At 39.8% G+C, this 16,969-nt stretch overlaps 1 protein-coding gene across 9 annotated transcripts in view; it reads left to right on the plus strand.

Annotated features, from left to right (window-relative positions):
• The window catches only part of TCF4 (transcription factor 4), a 349,564-nt gene that overhangs the window by 282,157 nt on the left and 50,438 nt on the right, over positions 1–16,969 (plus strand). For all 9 annotated transcript variants that reach the window (XM_012804308.2, XM_023512351.1, XM_023512352.1 and 6 more), the window contains one exon: positions 16,807–16,912. In XM_012804308.2, coding sequence (XP_012659762.1) covers positions 16,807–16,912 — 106 coding nt within the window. The remainder of the gene's footprint in view (positions 1–16,806; positions 16,913–16,969) is intronic.

Below are 16,969 nucleotides of genomic sequence, written 5' to 3' on the forward strand. Positions count from 1 at the left end.
GAGGCGGAAAAGGTCAATAGTCCTGGGTTCCCTGTCAAGGACTTTAGATTTTATCATGACTATAATAAGGAGAGTCAAAGAAGCCAAAGGAGGTGGATCTGAGCAGAAGGAGGAAAGAGTCAGTCATTTCAGACGCTGCTGAGAAGTGGAGTGACACTTGGCTGCAGGTTCCAGGAGCTCTTGAGCAGTTTCATTGAGATAGAGGGGGGTGGAGAGAAGTTTGTAAAGGAGGGGAGAACGGGAATCACTAAATGATCACCCATTGTCATCATCGTCCAAAAAACCTCATCATTATCCAAAAAATGAGCATCAAGCATCATATCTACCAGATGTAGAGAGTGATGGGAAGGAGGATGAGGCACGTACAAGCCAGAGGTTGGAATGTATTTGGGAAAACAGACCATACATACCCTCGAGAAGGCAGCAGCAGAGACAGGACACAGGGCGGCAAAGGGCGGAGTGAGCAGGGAGGGTCAACAGGATGAAGTGGGACTTGAACAGATCCAAGGACCAATAGGAGGAATAGATGAGCAAGTAAATGAAAGGGGTTTTCTCCAGTGGTGAGTGTGACTTGAAGTTTGTATTCTGAGCAGTGCTTCCTCCTTAGTCAGTCTAATCCAGGCGTCCTCAGACTATGGCCCGCAGGCCACATGTGGTCCGACTAGGACATTTATCTGGCCCAGCGGGTGTTTTTGCCGCGACTGCATGTCCTGCTTAGCAGCCGACTTGTCCCGGGGCCCACAGTCTGGCCCTCCAGTGGTCTGAGGGACAGTGAACTGGGCCCCTGTTTAAAAAGTCTGAGGACCCCTGGACTCTAATCTATTCTTGAGTCCCTATCCACTGAAGTACTAGGAGATACCATCAAAGGCAATGCTTGGTCTTATTCACTCACCTGGGACCTCTCTGAGTTTATGAATTTGGGTGGGTGGGGAGTTAAAGATACAGACTCTTCAGTTTGTTATAGTTTCATGCAGTTTTTATTTTTTTAAACCATGGATCAAGAAACTCAAGTAGAGATATCACAAATTGAGCAAATCAAAGATATTTATAAATTCCTCATGGGTGAGCTCCTTAAGAAATTCAGTACATCCAAAGCTGGAAAACTGAAATCGCAGTGTAATCTCTTTCACATCTGTGTTATCTCCACGTGCCATCTTTTTCCTGGGGTAAGGCCAGAGGTTCACACATCTGCAATACCTAAGCACTCCGGTCACGACCGAGAGGACAGTTTTTCTGAAAAGAAGGATTCATGAAGGATTCATAATTCCTTTTAATGCTAAAAAAATCTGTCATGAGCTTTGTAGGGAAGGAAAGGGATTGGTTCTCTTTTATTTGGGTTTCTTCCCTTATTTGTTGACTCTGTATGAGGCACCTACTATGGTCAAGCCATTGTGTTGAGTGGACCCTAAGCCACAACCTTAACCTCTAGGGGTCCACTGTATTAAATATGATGGATAAGACCGTGTAATTCATAAAAAGATAAGACTTCCTTAAGTAAAGTGCTAGGAAAATTTAGAAGTTGAAATGCATTTAATTGCAACTTACTGAACTCGTTCTTCCCTGCAAGTTCTTTGGTCTGTGTCCCTCTCCATGTTTACCCTGCCAGAACCTATTTCTGTTTGGACTTGCCAGAGAAAAGAGCTGAACAGGTTATGCACATATCATGAGGTTTTCCATTTTAGAAAACTGAGGCTTATCACTGTCAAAGAAAAGTATTTTCAGCATCAGTAGGGTTTTGGACACGTTGTATACAACAGATACCTGGCGGCTTCTATATTTTCAAAGTGTTTTCTCAGCATAATATATTGTCACAGGCCAAGGTTACGATTTCCATTTTCCAAATGAGTTTCTTAAGAGTAGGAGATGAGTTAAATGGCTTGCCTCTGATCAGTTCATTACTGATAGAACCAAAGCTCAGAGATGTCTTCTGTTCTTTAAAAATAAGTAGGGACCATTATCTGTAGCTGGTTGGTTTCCTTAAATCATGTTGGCAATGAGGGAAAAATCATAGGTTTGCTTTCGCGGTAGAATAAAGAATATCAAGTTTGCTAACAGAGTGATCATGAGTGACCTTGGTGAGCAGTTTTTATTTCAGTGGAAGAGCAGCCTCCTCTCCTAATACATAATAGCTACTTATTTACCCCAATTTTCCCTCTAGTGATGGATGACAACACTTACTGCTTGAGAAAGGTTGCCCCCCATCTATCTTCCCTACGGCTGGAATGTCATATCCCCACACATGGGTCAACCGCTATGTGTTTTTTTGGTTTTTTAATTGAGGTGAAATTCACATAATGTAAAATTAACAATTTTGAAGTGAACAATTTGGTGGTATTTGATACACTTGCAATGTTGAGTGAACACTGTATCTCTCTAGCCCCAGAACACTTTGATCATATCCAAAGGAAACTCTGTATCTATTAAGCAGTTTCTTCCTATCTCTCTGCTCCTACATTGTATAAACCTTTCATTTTAGTGGTGTCATATATAGAAACATGTGCAAACACACACCCACTTTACACATACATACATTCATTTTTGTATCTATCTAGACCAGTGTTTTCTAATTTTTTTTTTTTTAATTTCACAGCATACTTGAACCTGTGGTTAAACTTCCACAGTACGCTTAAATTATGTTGATTAAAAAAAAGAGTTAAAAAAAGAATACTATGCTTTGAACTTCTTTCAAAAATAATTTAATTAATGATCTTTAAAAATTTTCACGGCACATCTAAGATCCTCTCACAGCACACTGATTGACAATCACTGATGTAAAGAATAGAAGTTCCGGACCGAGGACCTAATGCTTCCTAATTAGAGAACATCTATGCTCATAAATGTTTCTTCATCAGAAGAAAGAAAAGACTTCCTTTAACCTTTCTACATATTTCTTCTGAGTTCTCACTAGATACTAATTTATCAAGGAAGAAAAAAGAAAAATCAATTCGGAGCCTGTTATTATGTATAACTGCTATGTTCTTTTTGTAAAGACATTCTCACTTTAATTTGATCCAACATTGAGACCCTTAAACTTCGTCCTTTAATACTAAGTAATCTGGATTTTACGTTTCAGTTTCTGAAAATTGAAAAATGACTGAACAATTTAGTTATCAAAGTTTACATTTCTTGGGAAGAAATCAATGGGTCATTCTTAAGGATAATTTTCATTGCTGTCATTTACATTTATTTGTACTCTCCTTATTCCAGAAAAATATTTGAGGTAGTTCAGTAGCAGATCTTTAAATTATGGATCTTTCAAATTAAGAAAAATTCAGTCAAGTGAAAAAAAGTCTATAATTTCAATATTAGAGAAAACAGACTTAGTTACATTTTAAATTTGAAGACGTAAACTGATTCTTTTTGATCATTTGTTATTCTATTGTTTAGTCCCATTTTAGGAACATTATTGCTCTTTGAACTAATCCCTCACTTTAAGACGTTCCTTTGAATAACCCTATTCTAGTGGGGCAGGTCTCTTTTTGCTTCTTTTTTTGTTTTTGCACATACAGTTTGTACAAATTGCCACTCACTTTCATACATTTTCTAGCTGCTTGTTGTGCATCTTAAATTCCCCAACTAGCTCCTAATAAAAATTCTTCCCTTCTAATATTTTCAACATAATGTACCAAAGCCGAGAGCCTTGTGCTAGATAGAATCTCCGTTCTTTGTTAAATCAGTGAAATACTGCTGGCTGATTTTACCCAAAAGTTTCCCCGTGTTTGGGGGAGGAGGCGGGCATTTGAATGGGTAACAGACAGAAAGGCAGCTGATTGGACATAGATGTTGACAATTTGCATAGTTTTTTGGGTTTTTTTTTTTTTCCGTTTCAGTCTGTGCCACAGAGTCATCCATTTGGTAATTATTTCATGCTTTTGTTTTCAGTTGAAAGCAGTTAGGGCCATATGTTTTGACAGAAAAAAGATAATTCTGTACTTTTTTCAGCTTTGTAAAAGAGGAGATGGGGTAACAATTTTACAGTGTACCATGGCAGCAGTTTCTGTTCAAAACCTCACCAGATTGGAAACTCACTGTTCATAACAATTCTCTGGGTAAGCAGAAGATGAAGGCATCTGTTTGAAGCACCCAGAGTTAAGTTTGATGCTTCAAAGTACCCCAAAGAGTTCATTTATAGCTCTATACAGCATTAGTTGATAGAATTCACAAATATGAAAATTAATTTGACCTCCAGAGTCCCTCCAGGGCTGCCCAACCTGCAGCCACAGGCAATATGTGGATTATGTAAAGATTTTTTATTTACCTGTGTTGGCCAATATGAAAATTATGCATGGATTCTTTTTTTTTTTTGCTCATCAGCTTTCTACTGGTAAATACATATTTAATATGTGGCCCAAGACAACTCTTCTTCCAACTTGGTGCAAGAAAGAAAGCCAAAAAGTTGGACATTCATTCTGACCTGAGATTTGGCATGTAAAGACCCAGGTTCCATCCAGCCCCACTGCCACCCTCCTACAGTCAAGTGATTGATGGGAAAGGAAGGCACTTGACCCTCTCCCAGCTTCTGTTTCCTTATGTATGAAATGGGCGGGGTGTTCCACTGCGTGGAGAGATAATCTGTCTCTACATGATGACTAAAGATAATACAATAAGTCTTTATGATTTAAAAGGTTATGAAGATGCGAACGTTTTAGAATACTTCATCATAGAATTTTACCGAATTTTCCTTTATGCAGCTAAAATCAAGGTCAAAGAACATAGGCAGAGAAGTCCGTCCCAGCTCCCCTTTTGGGACTGGTTCCTTTTCAGTACCTGCTCAGATCCGGGCTTGCTGCCTCTACGTCCTTGCTTGCGTCTCTGCTCTTCAACATGGACCTTCCTGATTTTGTCTTACACAGTTTCCTTCCTGAGAAAGAATGAGGTGCTCAGGGATGAGGGCCCCGGCTGGCTGTGCTGTTAGGTACAGACTCGGCACTGGGGACCCTTGGGACTGGAGAAGGAAGACTAGCACCTTCCGAGCTCCACAGGGTCCAACTCTAAAGTGACTTAATGTTTTCCTGTCATGCTGCTTTTTCTTATTTTAACATCCTTTCTGTGCCCTGGTACCTTCTCTGATTTCTTTTTTAAAGATGATATTGTGATCTATTTATTTATTTTGAGACAAAGTCTCACTCTGTCACCCTGGGTAGAACACCATGGAGTCAGCCTAGCTCACAACAACCTCAAACTCCTGGGCTCAAGTGACCCTCTCACCTCAGCCTCCTGAGTAGCTGGGAGTACTGGTGCCCACCACAATGCCTGGCTAGTCTATTTTTAGTAGAGATGGGTTCTTACTCTTGCTCAGGCTGGCCTCAAAGACCTGACCTCAAGAGGTCCACCTGCCTTGGCTCCCAGAGTGGGAGGATTATGGACTTGAGCCATACTGCCTGGCTTACCCTCTCTGATATCTAAAAATTCTTTCTAAAAATTGATTCTTGGGAAAAGATCTGAGATTTCATTACATCAAGGTGTAATAAGAACAATTAAACTATAACGGTTTCCCAAAGAGGGGGTAGTGATTAGAGATGTGTTCAAAATGAGTTTGTGACCGTGGAGACTCTTCCAGGGATACAGACTTATAATAACCCCTTAGAGCAGTGGTTCTCAACCTTCCTAATGACATGGCCCTTTAGTACAGTTTCTGTGGGTCGCGACCCACAGGTTGAGAACTGCTGCCTTAGAGTAAGGTACCTTGACCAAAGTCTACAGCAGTGAAATTAGTTGATGTCAATAGTACCCAAACTTACTTGGGCTTAAATTGGTTTCAACCTAGAAATGGTGCTCTCAGAATCCCATGGATGGACCATTACAGGTAACTGCCTTCACAGCCTAAAGAAAGTTCAGCCTTCACCTTACTGAAAAATGAAATGCACTGCAGTGTATTTTGGCAGAACCAATAAAGATGTCTTTCTCTGCGTTACAATGTTATTCTGAGTTTGACATGTATTTGTGTGTGGTATGTTTACTCATTCATGCATGCATGCACTTAGGAACTATTTGAGCCTGTTATGTGCCAGGAACGACAGAGATACACACACACACGTACGTACATACGTACGTAAACCCCAGCACACCTGCAAACTTTTTTCATAATGCTCTTTTTAACTTTATTGTTAAATAAAGGCCTTCTCAGCATTCAGGGTAGAGAAGAAACACCAACCAACCCTAACCCCACCCTAATGTTGATTTCTGTCATTATGGTGGAGTCAGAGTTTTCATCCAAAAGACGTTCTGCCCTCATTTATTGATAAAACAGTGCCCTCACGGGTCACAAAGCCATTTATTACATACAGTATAAAGTATTTTGATGTTACAGCTCCTCATGTAACTAAAATAATAATCATCATCTTAAAGAAGAAAAAGCAGACAGTTCTTTGCCAAAGAGGGGAAACATGTTGAAATGGGAGGTGATTGGTTAGACCTTCCTTATTTGACCAGCTCCTTTAAGTTGCTGATTTTTTTTTTTTTCTTTTCTGTTTTTGGTCAGAGCTGGGTTTGAACCTGCCACCTCCAGTATATGGGGCTGGCACCCTACTCCTTTCAGCCACAGGCACCACCCTAAGTAGAGCTGATTTTGAGACATGCATCACACGTGCCTGCAGTACAACAGGCCTCGTTCCTTATGTTGACCACCCCTATGTGTTGACCAGTTGTTACAGTCCCTTGGGGAGTCAGCTTACAAAGGTTTCACTGTAATTGATAATCATGGGTTTGATACAATACATAGAAATATGAATAATTTAGTTATGTCTAAGATTTAAGATAACCAGAAGAACTAATGATTAATTGAAACAATACAGCAGTACCTTGGGTTTCTGATGAGCATTCAGAATGTATTAAAGAGTTGTGTATGCTTAGCACCCATGATCTTTTATCAGTACCAATCAGGAGCCTAGAAGTGAAGCCAACTCCCATGTGAGTAAGTAACATAAAGAATGTAACCAGGAAGAAGTCAGGTTTCACCTGGACCAAATTTTATGCAATTAAGTGTTTCGAGAGATCTTTAGCCAAGTGTAACTTAATCAGTTTAAGGCACTCTCAGCGAGGGCCAAGGTACTCATAATGTTGGCAGTAGGCATTTCTCTGATACGCTATGTTGAAAGTAATAGCAAATATACAGCGTCTGCTCGGTGAATGCCAAGAGCAAGAGAAACACAGGTGTAAAAATAAGAAGAAATATTTGGAGCCAGAGGCTAGTACACAAAGACAAGACTATATTCACACTTAACTGTAATACTTTGGGCAATAACATGGTGGCTTGCAGTCAGTTGAGTGCTCTGGTATTTAATCGTGGGTCTGGTTTCACCACTAAACCCCAGTGTAACTCTCAGCAGATTGCTTAACCTCCCTCTGTCCTGGTACTATTGGAGTATAGTAATACCCGCTGCTGCCTTGCTCAGCTTCATGCGTGAAGACAGTTGAATGCTGCTGCTTCTTAGAGTGGCACACAGAAACATCCTTTGCGTTCCCCTGAGATGATCTTGTGTTCTTCTCTTTGGGCAACACGGCATTCTCGGGCTCTTGACTACTAACTAGGCAGACAGTACCCGAGGCCCAGGACAGTACAAAGCTGGGTTTTGGGAGGAGTCCATGAGCACCCGGGACTTAGAGGATCCTAGAATTATTAGCTATCAAGAGACACTGCTGTGGAGGTTTAAAACTGAACCTCTGAAGCAAGACGGCATGGTTTTGAATCTCAATTTTGCCACTTTATTAAGCCAGTTACTTAATCTCTCTGTGACTCAGATTCCTGTATAATTGGGATGATAAAGAAGCAACAGGGTCAATGTAAAAACAAAACGGGTAGATGTACAGTTTGGCTGAGTAGCACTGGGCATATCCCAGGCAACCTCTTAGCTGTTGTCCTCCTCCTCATCACGTCCTGCCCAGTGTGACAAGAGCGTGGGGCACAACAGGCTTCGGGACTGGGTCCCTTTTCCAGTTGTGTGCTGTTACCATACCATTATAAATCGTTGTTTTTCTTTATTATTGGTAATCTTTTGAGTACCTCACTGGGATGGCCGTAGGAATTCGGTGGGATAATATGTGAAAACTGCTGTAAATCTCAGTGTTCTGTGTCTGTGATAACCTGTAATATCATAGCAAGTAAGCCTGCCCACATCTCTCCCAAAATAATGGGCCATACATATATTGATTTTAATTGTAATATTACTGTTATATAATTATTAGTGGTTCTGTCTTAAGGGTTTTTTTTGGTTGTTGTTCATTGCAGCAAGTTCCCCCCCTTGTAAATTTCTTTACATGTCAAAAACTACAAAGACTCACTTTTATTTAGAATTTGAAATTTGGTTTAGAGATTTGAAAAATACACTGCAGCTAGCTATGTAAAAAGCCTACGAGGAATATCTTTGCTTTTTTATTTGAAAAAAAGAATAAGACAGAGCTGGTGGGCCCTAAAAAGACCAGGTTTTTCGTAACTCTGGGTGTGCTTTACATGCAGAGGGCACACACTTACGAAACCAGCGTGGCTCACTTTTTTCATCCGTTCTTCACCGAACTTGCTGGGGGTGCAGCCGGTCCACCCCTGCCCAGTGCGGGCAGCGCCCACCCAGGCAGCTCCCGCTCTGCTGGGACTCACTCCGCCCTGCTTCTCCTCCCAATTACCTTTCTCTGGACCCTCTTGGTACTTTGCAGCACTGTAACTTGACCAGTAAAGACATGAACAAGGAAGGGGATTCAAATTCTTCCAATTTTACTACTTTTTTAAAACACAGAACAGGAAATTTGGTGGGTGAGAAGGAAAAAAAAACTTGGCTGAAATTCACTTACAGGACTTAGCTTCAGGTTTAATTGACTCAGGAATGGATAATCCAGACTCAGCTGATATTTACAAGGGGGGAAATTATATGGGACTTTTTTGTGTTTGATGGGGTGTATAGATAATATATATGTTCAAAGTGATTTGTGTTGTTAAATATATTAACATGCTCAAGAAATTTCTTTTGGAAGAAATAGATGCATTTTCTTTTTCCTGTCTATATATTTTTGTGAGGCAACCTGGTAGGGTGAACATGGGTTCTTGCTTAGTTAGTAGAAATAAAATACGAATATCACACATACGAATGTTACATTTTACATGTTAAAGAAAATTGTCTCATGTCGTCTCTCCCTCTTATTTTTTTTTTTTTTTTAAGCCAACAAAAAAAAAAAAATGGGAAAAAAAAACCAATGGAAAAAGAAATTGGGGGGGGATTAGAACTATATGTTCAATTTCTTTAAAAACTTCAAGTGGTGAGGAATGAGGAGGTGGGGAGGAGAGAGGCAGGAGGGGCATGGGGGGGTCACACCTCTTGTGGGCAGGACGCAATTATAAGAGGGACTTTAATGAATACAATCAGTATAAAATAATTCTTTGTACCCTCAGTGAATTTCAAACAATGAAAATAAAAACTTCAAGAGGCTTAGATGGCAATAAAACTTCACAATATCAACAGCCTGCACCTATGAAATGTTTCCGTTTCTAATAAATACCCCTATATTTGTCCATACACTGTAGAGATGTATGTGTCATAATAATACAGACTGGCCTTAAGTCATCGCTTGGAAGTAAAAAGCATTCTTCTTCCATTAGTAAATATTCCTCAAGTTGCTAATATACACTGGGAATATATCAGATGAACGATCTTTGTTGCCCTGCTTTGTTTTGGTTTTGGCTTTTGGTCATTGGCACTCTTGGCCTGTTGGCTGGACTGTGCCTTTGAACATGTGCTCGACTCCACGGCCTCTCTGCCTTCCTCAACTAGGCTCCTTTAATCTGCATGCTGACCTTTCATGCTATTTGACTGCTCCCTGGAATCCTTGCAGTTTTTTTTTTTTTCTTTTGGCCAGGCCGGGTTTGAACCCACCACCTCTGGTATATGGGGCCGGTGCCCTACTCCTTTGAGCCACAGGTGCCGCCCTGCTCCCTGGAATCTTTAAGTTAGGGAGCCAGGAGGATGCGAGGGAAACAGGATGAGAAGTTAGAGACTGGGCTCTGTCCAAGCCCCAGTGTAAATTCATTCACCTCTTTTTTGCTGCTTTGCAAAATGAAGTCGAAATCATTTGAGCTTTAAAAGAGATGGTGGCAAGAGACAGGACAGAGGGCAGCGGGTGCAGAAGGAGCATGGGAGGAAAGGAGCATCTATAAAGAAGTGATGGAAAAGATTTTCTGAAATAATAATAAAACAGAGTGTAGAATAGGGGGACCCAATTACCGATACGGTTAGCCCACATCAGAAAAAGCTAAAAATCTGTTCAGCTTTTATTATCCATGGAAAGGATCACACCATGTCTAACTATAATTCTTTTGTCAAAAACATTAGTGGCCAAGGACTGAATTACAGTTTAAGAGTTTCTTAGTTTTACTTCCTACATATCCAGAAACCTGCGGTCACAGATATTCTTCCTTGGTATGTCGCTTGGCACAACTCGCAAGCATTTTGACAGATGGTTATAGGAAAGGACTTTAAGAAATATGTAATAGTGCATGGGACTCTAAAAATAATGAATAAAACTAACTTCCTAACTTCCTCAGGGAGGAAGGATGGGTAAATTCACACCTGGCGGGTACCATGCACGATTTCTGGATGAAGGGCATACTTCTAATTTACAATATACAAAATATTTAATACAAATATACAAAATCAAATTATATAACCCAAACATGTGTGCCCCCAAAATATTATGAAAAAAACAAACCTCAGTGTTCTACTATTTAATAGAATCAGCATTTATTGAGCGCCAGTTGTATACTGTGTACTAGGGATACCTAGATAAAATGTGCCTTTCCTGTAGCCTATCAGGAGAGTTCCTACTAGTTTTAAATTGAGCTCGCTAGCCTTACCGTGTCAGCTGCCCTACCCGTGGGTGGCAAGCTGTGGCCCAGTAGAACTCACAGACAAGCATGAATCCAGGCTAGCTACGACCAATAGCCTTTTTGCAATGGCGGGAAAGTTCTATGCTGGTGATGACTGATATGGTGACCAGCGGCTGCTGCGTATTGGAATGTGGCTATTGTGGCTGAGGACTGAATATTTAATTTTATTTAATTTTCATGAAGCTTTAATTCAGATAACCATGTATACTAATGGCTACCACATTGGATTTGTTAAAAATAAGTACAAGCAATAAGTAGCTCTTACAGGAGGTAAATTATAACACCATTTGTTCAGTGCCCATGCCAGATTAGGAGTCATGCTTGACATGTTATCTCTGATCCCCACAACAGGAATAGACCCTTTTCACAAAGCAGGAAACTGAGGCTCCCAGAGATTAAATTGCTTTGTTACATCCTCACAATAAATTGTGGCAGCTGGAATTTGAAACTAACTGGTGTGACTCAAGAGCTGGGTCACTTCTGCTGTCCTGCTGATCTGTTTCTGTATTGTCTGGAGGCGTCTCTTCAAAGTACCTTTTCCCCCTTCTTTGTGGATCAGTTGGCAATGTCCTTCACCTGGCATCACGGGACAGTGGCAGTGTCTGTCTTCCCTCCTCTGATGTGGTGGTACCCTGGCCTCTGAGCCATTCATTCTTTCTTCTTACTGGGACCCATGGCCTTCAAAACTAGTGTAAGAGTTAAGGGTCCAGCCTGAGTTGTAAACTGGTCACCTACAAATGTGTTTCCTGGGCAGATGCTGGGAAGCGTCAAAACGTACGCCCAGGTCTGCGGACACTGGCAGTGGTGCACAGTAAGCTCTTGGCGTCCAGATGTTACCTGTCACCACCGAAAATGTTTGTGAAATCTCCCGAGGTCTGAGTTACTCACTGAGCCTCGTCAGCACTTGAGCGTCTGAAGCATAATTCTACCTTTCTGTTTTCTACCCATCCTGGAGCTCACAGTAACTCTCTTCACGGGACTGAGCCTCCATTATGCTCTTTCAGTTACTCTGAATGGATTCTCTTTGAAAACTAGATATTCAGATGGTATTTACAGAGTCACAGAATGTGAAGGAATAGTAAACGTCTACTGTGCAAACCGGTGGCTGTCACCCGAACCCGCATCGTGACACTTCTCACAGTACATGATATGCAGCCTCTCCTCTTGATTCTCCCGGAGTTAAGATTCCTCCTTCAGGAAGGTTACCAAACAGAAGCCTGATTGCATCATAAATGTGCCTTATGACATTTTATTTTCTTAAAAGGTAGTTATCAGACCCCAAAATACTTCTATAAAATACAACCAGCATATAGTCTCAGATTGATGGTTAAAATTATTAACCAGGAGCCAGGAATTGTTTTTTGATGGAACATATTTGAACTAATAACCAGTTCAAATTCTCCCTTTACCTCTTGAAAAATTTGTACTGTGGAAAGGTAGTTAATGTTCCGGAGTGACATTTGCCTGTATAGTGAAAACAATGACAGCATCACATTGTCAACACTAAAGCCTGGTGTTTTTACAGTGTGCCATTTTAATTGCTTTGCACGTATTATACGACTTAATTTTCACAAGAACTTTGCACAGCAGCCGTAGTCATTCTCATTTTATAGATAGGAATTCAAAGACCAGAGAGTTAAAAGTACTAGATTCCAGGTCGCCTAGCTAATAAAGAGTGGTACCAGCAGTCAGACCCAAGATGGTTTGGGTCAATACCTTTGAACTCTCTACAGTACTTCAGCCTTGTGAAATTGGAAGGATACTATTAACAATATCCACCTTGTGGATGGTGCCTGTGGCTCAAGGAGTAGGGCACCGGCCCCATATGCTGAGGGTGGCAGGTTCAAACCCAGCCCTCGCCAAAAAACCACAATATATATCTACCTTATGTGATCATTATGAAGCATAGAAATGATGGATATAGAAAATCTGCCATAAAAGCTGTTCCTCAAGAAGCCCTAAACAAAATGGTAATCATTGTTTTAATTCTCTGTAAGCAAAACTTAGAATGCCAAGACCAATAAAAACCAGTGTCCAGAGGGGGAAGGCAAGAGGCAGAGATGCTTCATGTGTTGGTTGGTTGGTTTGTGTGAACGGGCTTGGATTTCTCCTTTTCTGATAGGCAGAGATTTTCTGTAGAACTTAGTTTTCCTTTAGATGACTGCAGGAAGGATCGTTGGGCACATTGAATGGAACCACTAATGTGGTTCTTCTCAAACTATAAAAAAAAAAGAGAAAGAAAAGAAAATTAAATCTATAAAATGTAACCTTTTTTTACTTTTCTCAGTTGAAGATTTAGCGTTATCTAGAGAGCTTTGTTAACCTCAGAGTTTCTATGTGTATGATTTTGTGTTAAATTTAGGATGGTAAGAAAATAGATAATGGTACTAACTTTGAGTATTAAATATACTATATTGTTGGTCTTCCATGAAGCTTTTACTTAAAAATAATGTAGTAAAAGAAATGGCGGGGGGTGGGGGGGCAGTACCTGTGGCTCAAAGGAGTAGGGCGCTGGCCCTATATACCAGAGGTGGCAGGTTCAAACTCAACCCTGGCCAAAAGAAAGAAAGAAATGAGGTCTGTGAGTTACCACCAAATCTCCCTATTTCCAATCTGTCAACAGAATTTTCACACTTCTTTAATTTCTCTTGTGGGAGGAATCAGAATGCTAATAATCATCTTGATCTAAGCCACCTTATTGGGGAAAAAATTCAGTGTGCATTTTTAACTGCTATTCGGTTCTCCCCATGTTTCATGGTTGAGGTCACTTCAACACATTGTACTAGAATTTGGGATTTTATTTCATTTTAGATTGGACCGATTTTTCCGGTGTTTGTCATTAAAAATAATTCAACTCTTCGAAGAGGTCTCGGATATTTTATTAAGCAAATAAAGTTATTTTATTTAGTAGTTGTGTTATTAAGCTTTCTACATACCTAGGATAATTAATAATAATAACATAATGAATCTGCTTTTATTAATATTATTCTTATGAAAATGAATGTCATTGTTCAAAATCTTCTTGGAATCCAAAGTTTGAAGACTTTTGCTTGAAAAATAGGCAAGATAGTTAACTGAGTAAAAATAACGATGCGACTTGTGGATCATCCATGTTATGAAAGATTAAAATGTCAAAAGGAAACTGAAGCAGGAACACAATGGGCATGGCGTTCGTGCTCATGATGGTCATCTCCATTTTAGAACAAAGTACCCATGAAATAGTGAAAAGCAAAGAGCAGCGTTTCTCTAACCTTCCCTTCTTGACTTTTGTTGTGTTGAGTTTGTTTGTTGGGGAGTTGAACTAAATAAATTGGTTGGTTCCTTCTACGTTTAAAAAGTATAGTTCTGTGTGATATTTATTTATATGAATAAAAATATAAAGCCTTACCAGATTTTTTGAGATGCAGTAACAATAAAAACAGAAAGGTAATATTATTGTACCTATAAATTACTACATAATGAAAATTTATAAACTATACAGAAGTTTCCCTGCAAAAAAAACAGCTATAAGCAGTGGTCCGTTCCTTGTTAAAAAAGACTTTTCAAGTGAAAAGAGTCTTAACTCGGCTCCAACAGCAGAAAAATAGACATTGCGTGGTGTAATCTATCCTAAAACTTTTTAACTCTAGATATTCTTTTCCATGCAAATAGTATGCAAATTTATGAATTTGGGGTAAGTAATCTTATCCTTAGATATTTGAGCTTGATCATAATCCATATAGTCAAAGTAGCCTCTTTATAAATAACCAAAGTTAGCCAAAGATTTTTTTTTCCTTCTCTTTCAAAAAAAAAAAAAAAATCAAGTAATTCTACCCAAATTGGAAAAAAAAAGATGAACCTTGTAAAGTATCCTCAAATGATGTTGACGTAATAGTGTACGTGCTTGAGGATAATTTATTAGAACATGTAATTAAAATTAACCTACAAAAAAAAAATTAACCTGTACATTAAACGAATCAATTTCAGTTCTTTTAAAACATAAGATGATTTAATAATATAGGTCAGAGATTATTTTTAGTGTTATAGTAAATATAGATTGATTTCTGAAATATGAGGATCATGGATAGCACATTTAGCTTGTATTAATACTGATTGGCCAAAAAGCTCTCAGGCTAATGAGAGTGTAAATAATATTATAGTCATATTGTGCTCATTCTGTTAATTTTCAATCCCCCTTTTCCCTAGAAGGCAAATTTTCTTTCATCTTTTTGACTTGCTCACAAAATCTTCCCTAAATACATTGAGCAGTACTTCCCAAACTGTTAGTTGTGCAGGTCTCAAGGCAACTCTGAGATTTGGTTACCAGAACGTGGGTTATTCATTTGTATTTTAGATTCGTGGCCTAAATTTTATTCTTAGTTCCTTAAAAATACTCAAAAAATTGTTGGCTTTTTTTTTTCCTTATTGTAAGCCCTGTGGAAATAGAAGCAAATCACTGTTTCTACATGAAAAATGTGATGAAAATTACAAAACAAAGCCCTATGAAATACAGGGCTTGCATTTGCCTATGACTTAAGAAAAAAACCCTTGAATAGTTTTGTCAGGCTTGTTGTTTTGTTTGAGCTCCAGAACCTCCCAGGTTTCAAGGGCACACAGGGTGGGGTTCATATGTAGCATTAATCTGATGTATGGACATGGATGCGTATTTTTCCCACATCTGCCTCTGTGGACCTAGCCTTCGTGAGATCCTAAACCTTATACTAAGGGTTAGTGTATGATTCTCGGTGATCTGAGAGCAATTACATCATTTTTTCTTAGGGTGTTCATTCGATGTGCACTGTAAAATTAAAAAAGGAGATTTTTTTTGGTAATCCTGCACTTGCCTTTTTGTTGGTACATTTCTTTTCCTTTTACTCTGACCTATGAACGTCACTGTAGGCTCATTGCCAATTTTGTGAGCCGCTGCCTGCTTCAAAATGGAGGCAGGAAAGTATCCATTTTCATCGAGAGGATGACAGTGTTTCAGTCTCTCTGACCATCTGGAGAGAGGAACTTTGAGAGCAAAAGAAAATGGAGATTAAAAAAAAAATTATATTTAGCAGAAAAGGCAAGGGTGAAAACCAATTAGAGTTAAACTATACCTTATGGATTTGTGCTTCCCCCACTCTGCTGTCCTGTTTAAAGGAAACATAAACAAGAAAATACACAGGCTATTTTGATAAAGAACGGACTCCCCAAGTCTCATGAGTATTAGCAAACAAATGGAGGTAAATTAGGGTTTTGGCACACTTTTTAAGTTTACTGTACACACAGATATAAGAAGCAGTAAAAACGAGGGCCCCCCTCCCTGTCCTCTGTGCGCACTGAGTGTTGGTGGTCTCGCGCAGACCCAGGCTGTTGGTGCCCTTTTCATGCATCTCTGCAAAAAGCTGACACTACAGGAAGTTCATATTCCAGGATAAATTTATGACTTTTTGTAGTTGGGGTGGTTCATATGTTTGCCCCCCTTCTTTCTCTCTTTCTCCCCCACCCCTTTCCCTGTCTCTCTCTCCCCACCCCCCTTCAATGTTTAATTGAAAGGTAGAATTTTTACTCTACCTTTTGGAAGAGTCTGGAGGCACGTCTTTCTGCTTTTACCTTCCACTTGCTCGTGGGCCATCTGTGTTTAAAAAAGAAAAAGGAATGCTTTGACTGGCAGGACTACCCGGTGGGTATTATGTGGCAAGTGTACACCTAGACATTGTTGCAACACGCTTGTCTGTGGCTGGGATATATCATAACCGGTTGAATCCTATTTAAGGAAATAGACTGAGCAGGTTTTTTATTTTTTGGTTTTATGCTGGATTTTAAAAGGGCCAGCGTTTTTAGGCTCTGATCAGATTTGGACTGGATAGGGTAGTAATTCAGCATTTTGCATTTGCTTCTTGTAAAGTGATGGACCTTCAGGTGCTTTGGTCAATTCAGAAAGCAAAATTCTATTGGTTCTTCTTCCGCAGGTCTACGCTCCGTCAGCCAGCACTGCCGACTACAATAGGGACTCGCCAGGCTACCCTTCCTCAAAACCAGCAACCAGCACTTTCCCTAGCTCCTTCTTCATGCAAGGTAAGATGCTGCTTTCAAAGGAAGACTCCCTGGACAGGGTCTTGGTGGGTCGTTGAT

The sequence above is a fragment of the Otolemur garnettii genome, unplaced genomic scaffold (assembly GCF_000181295.1).
Source record: "Otolemur garnettii isolate 467f Iridium unplaced genomic scaffold, OtoGar3 scaffold00027, whole genome shotgun sequence".
Lineage (NCBI taxonomy): Eukaryota > Metazoa > Chordata > Mammalia > Primates > Galagidae > Otolemur > Otolemur garnettii.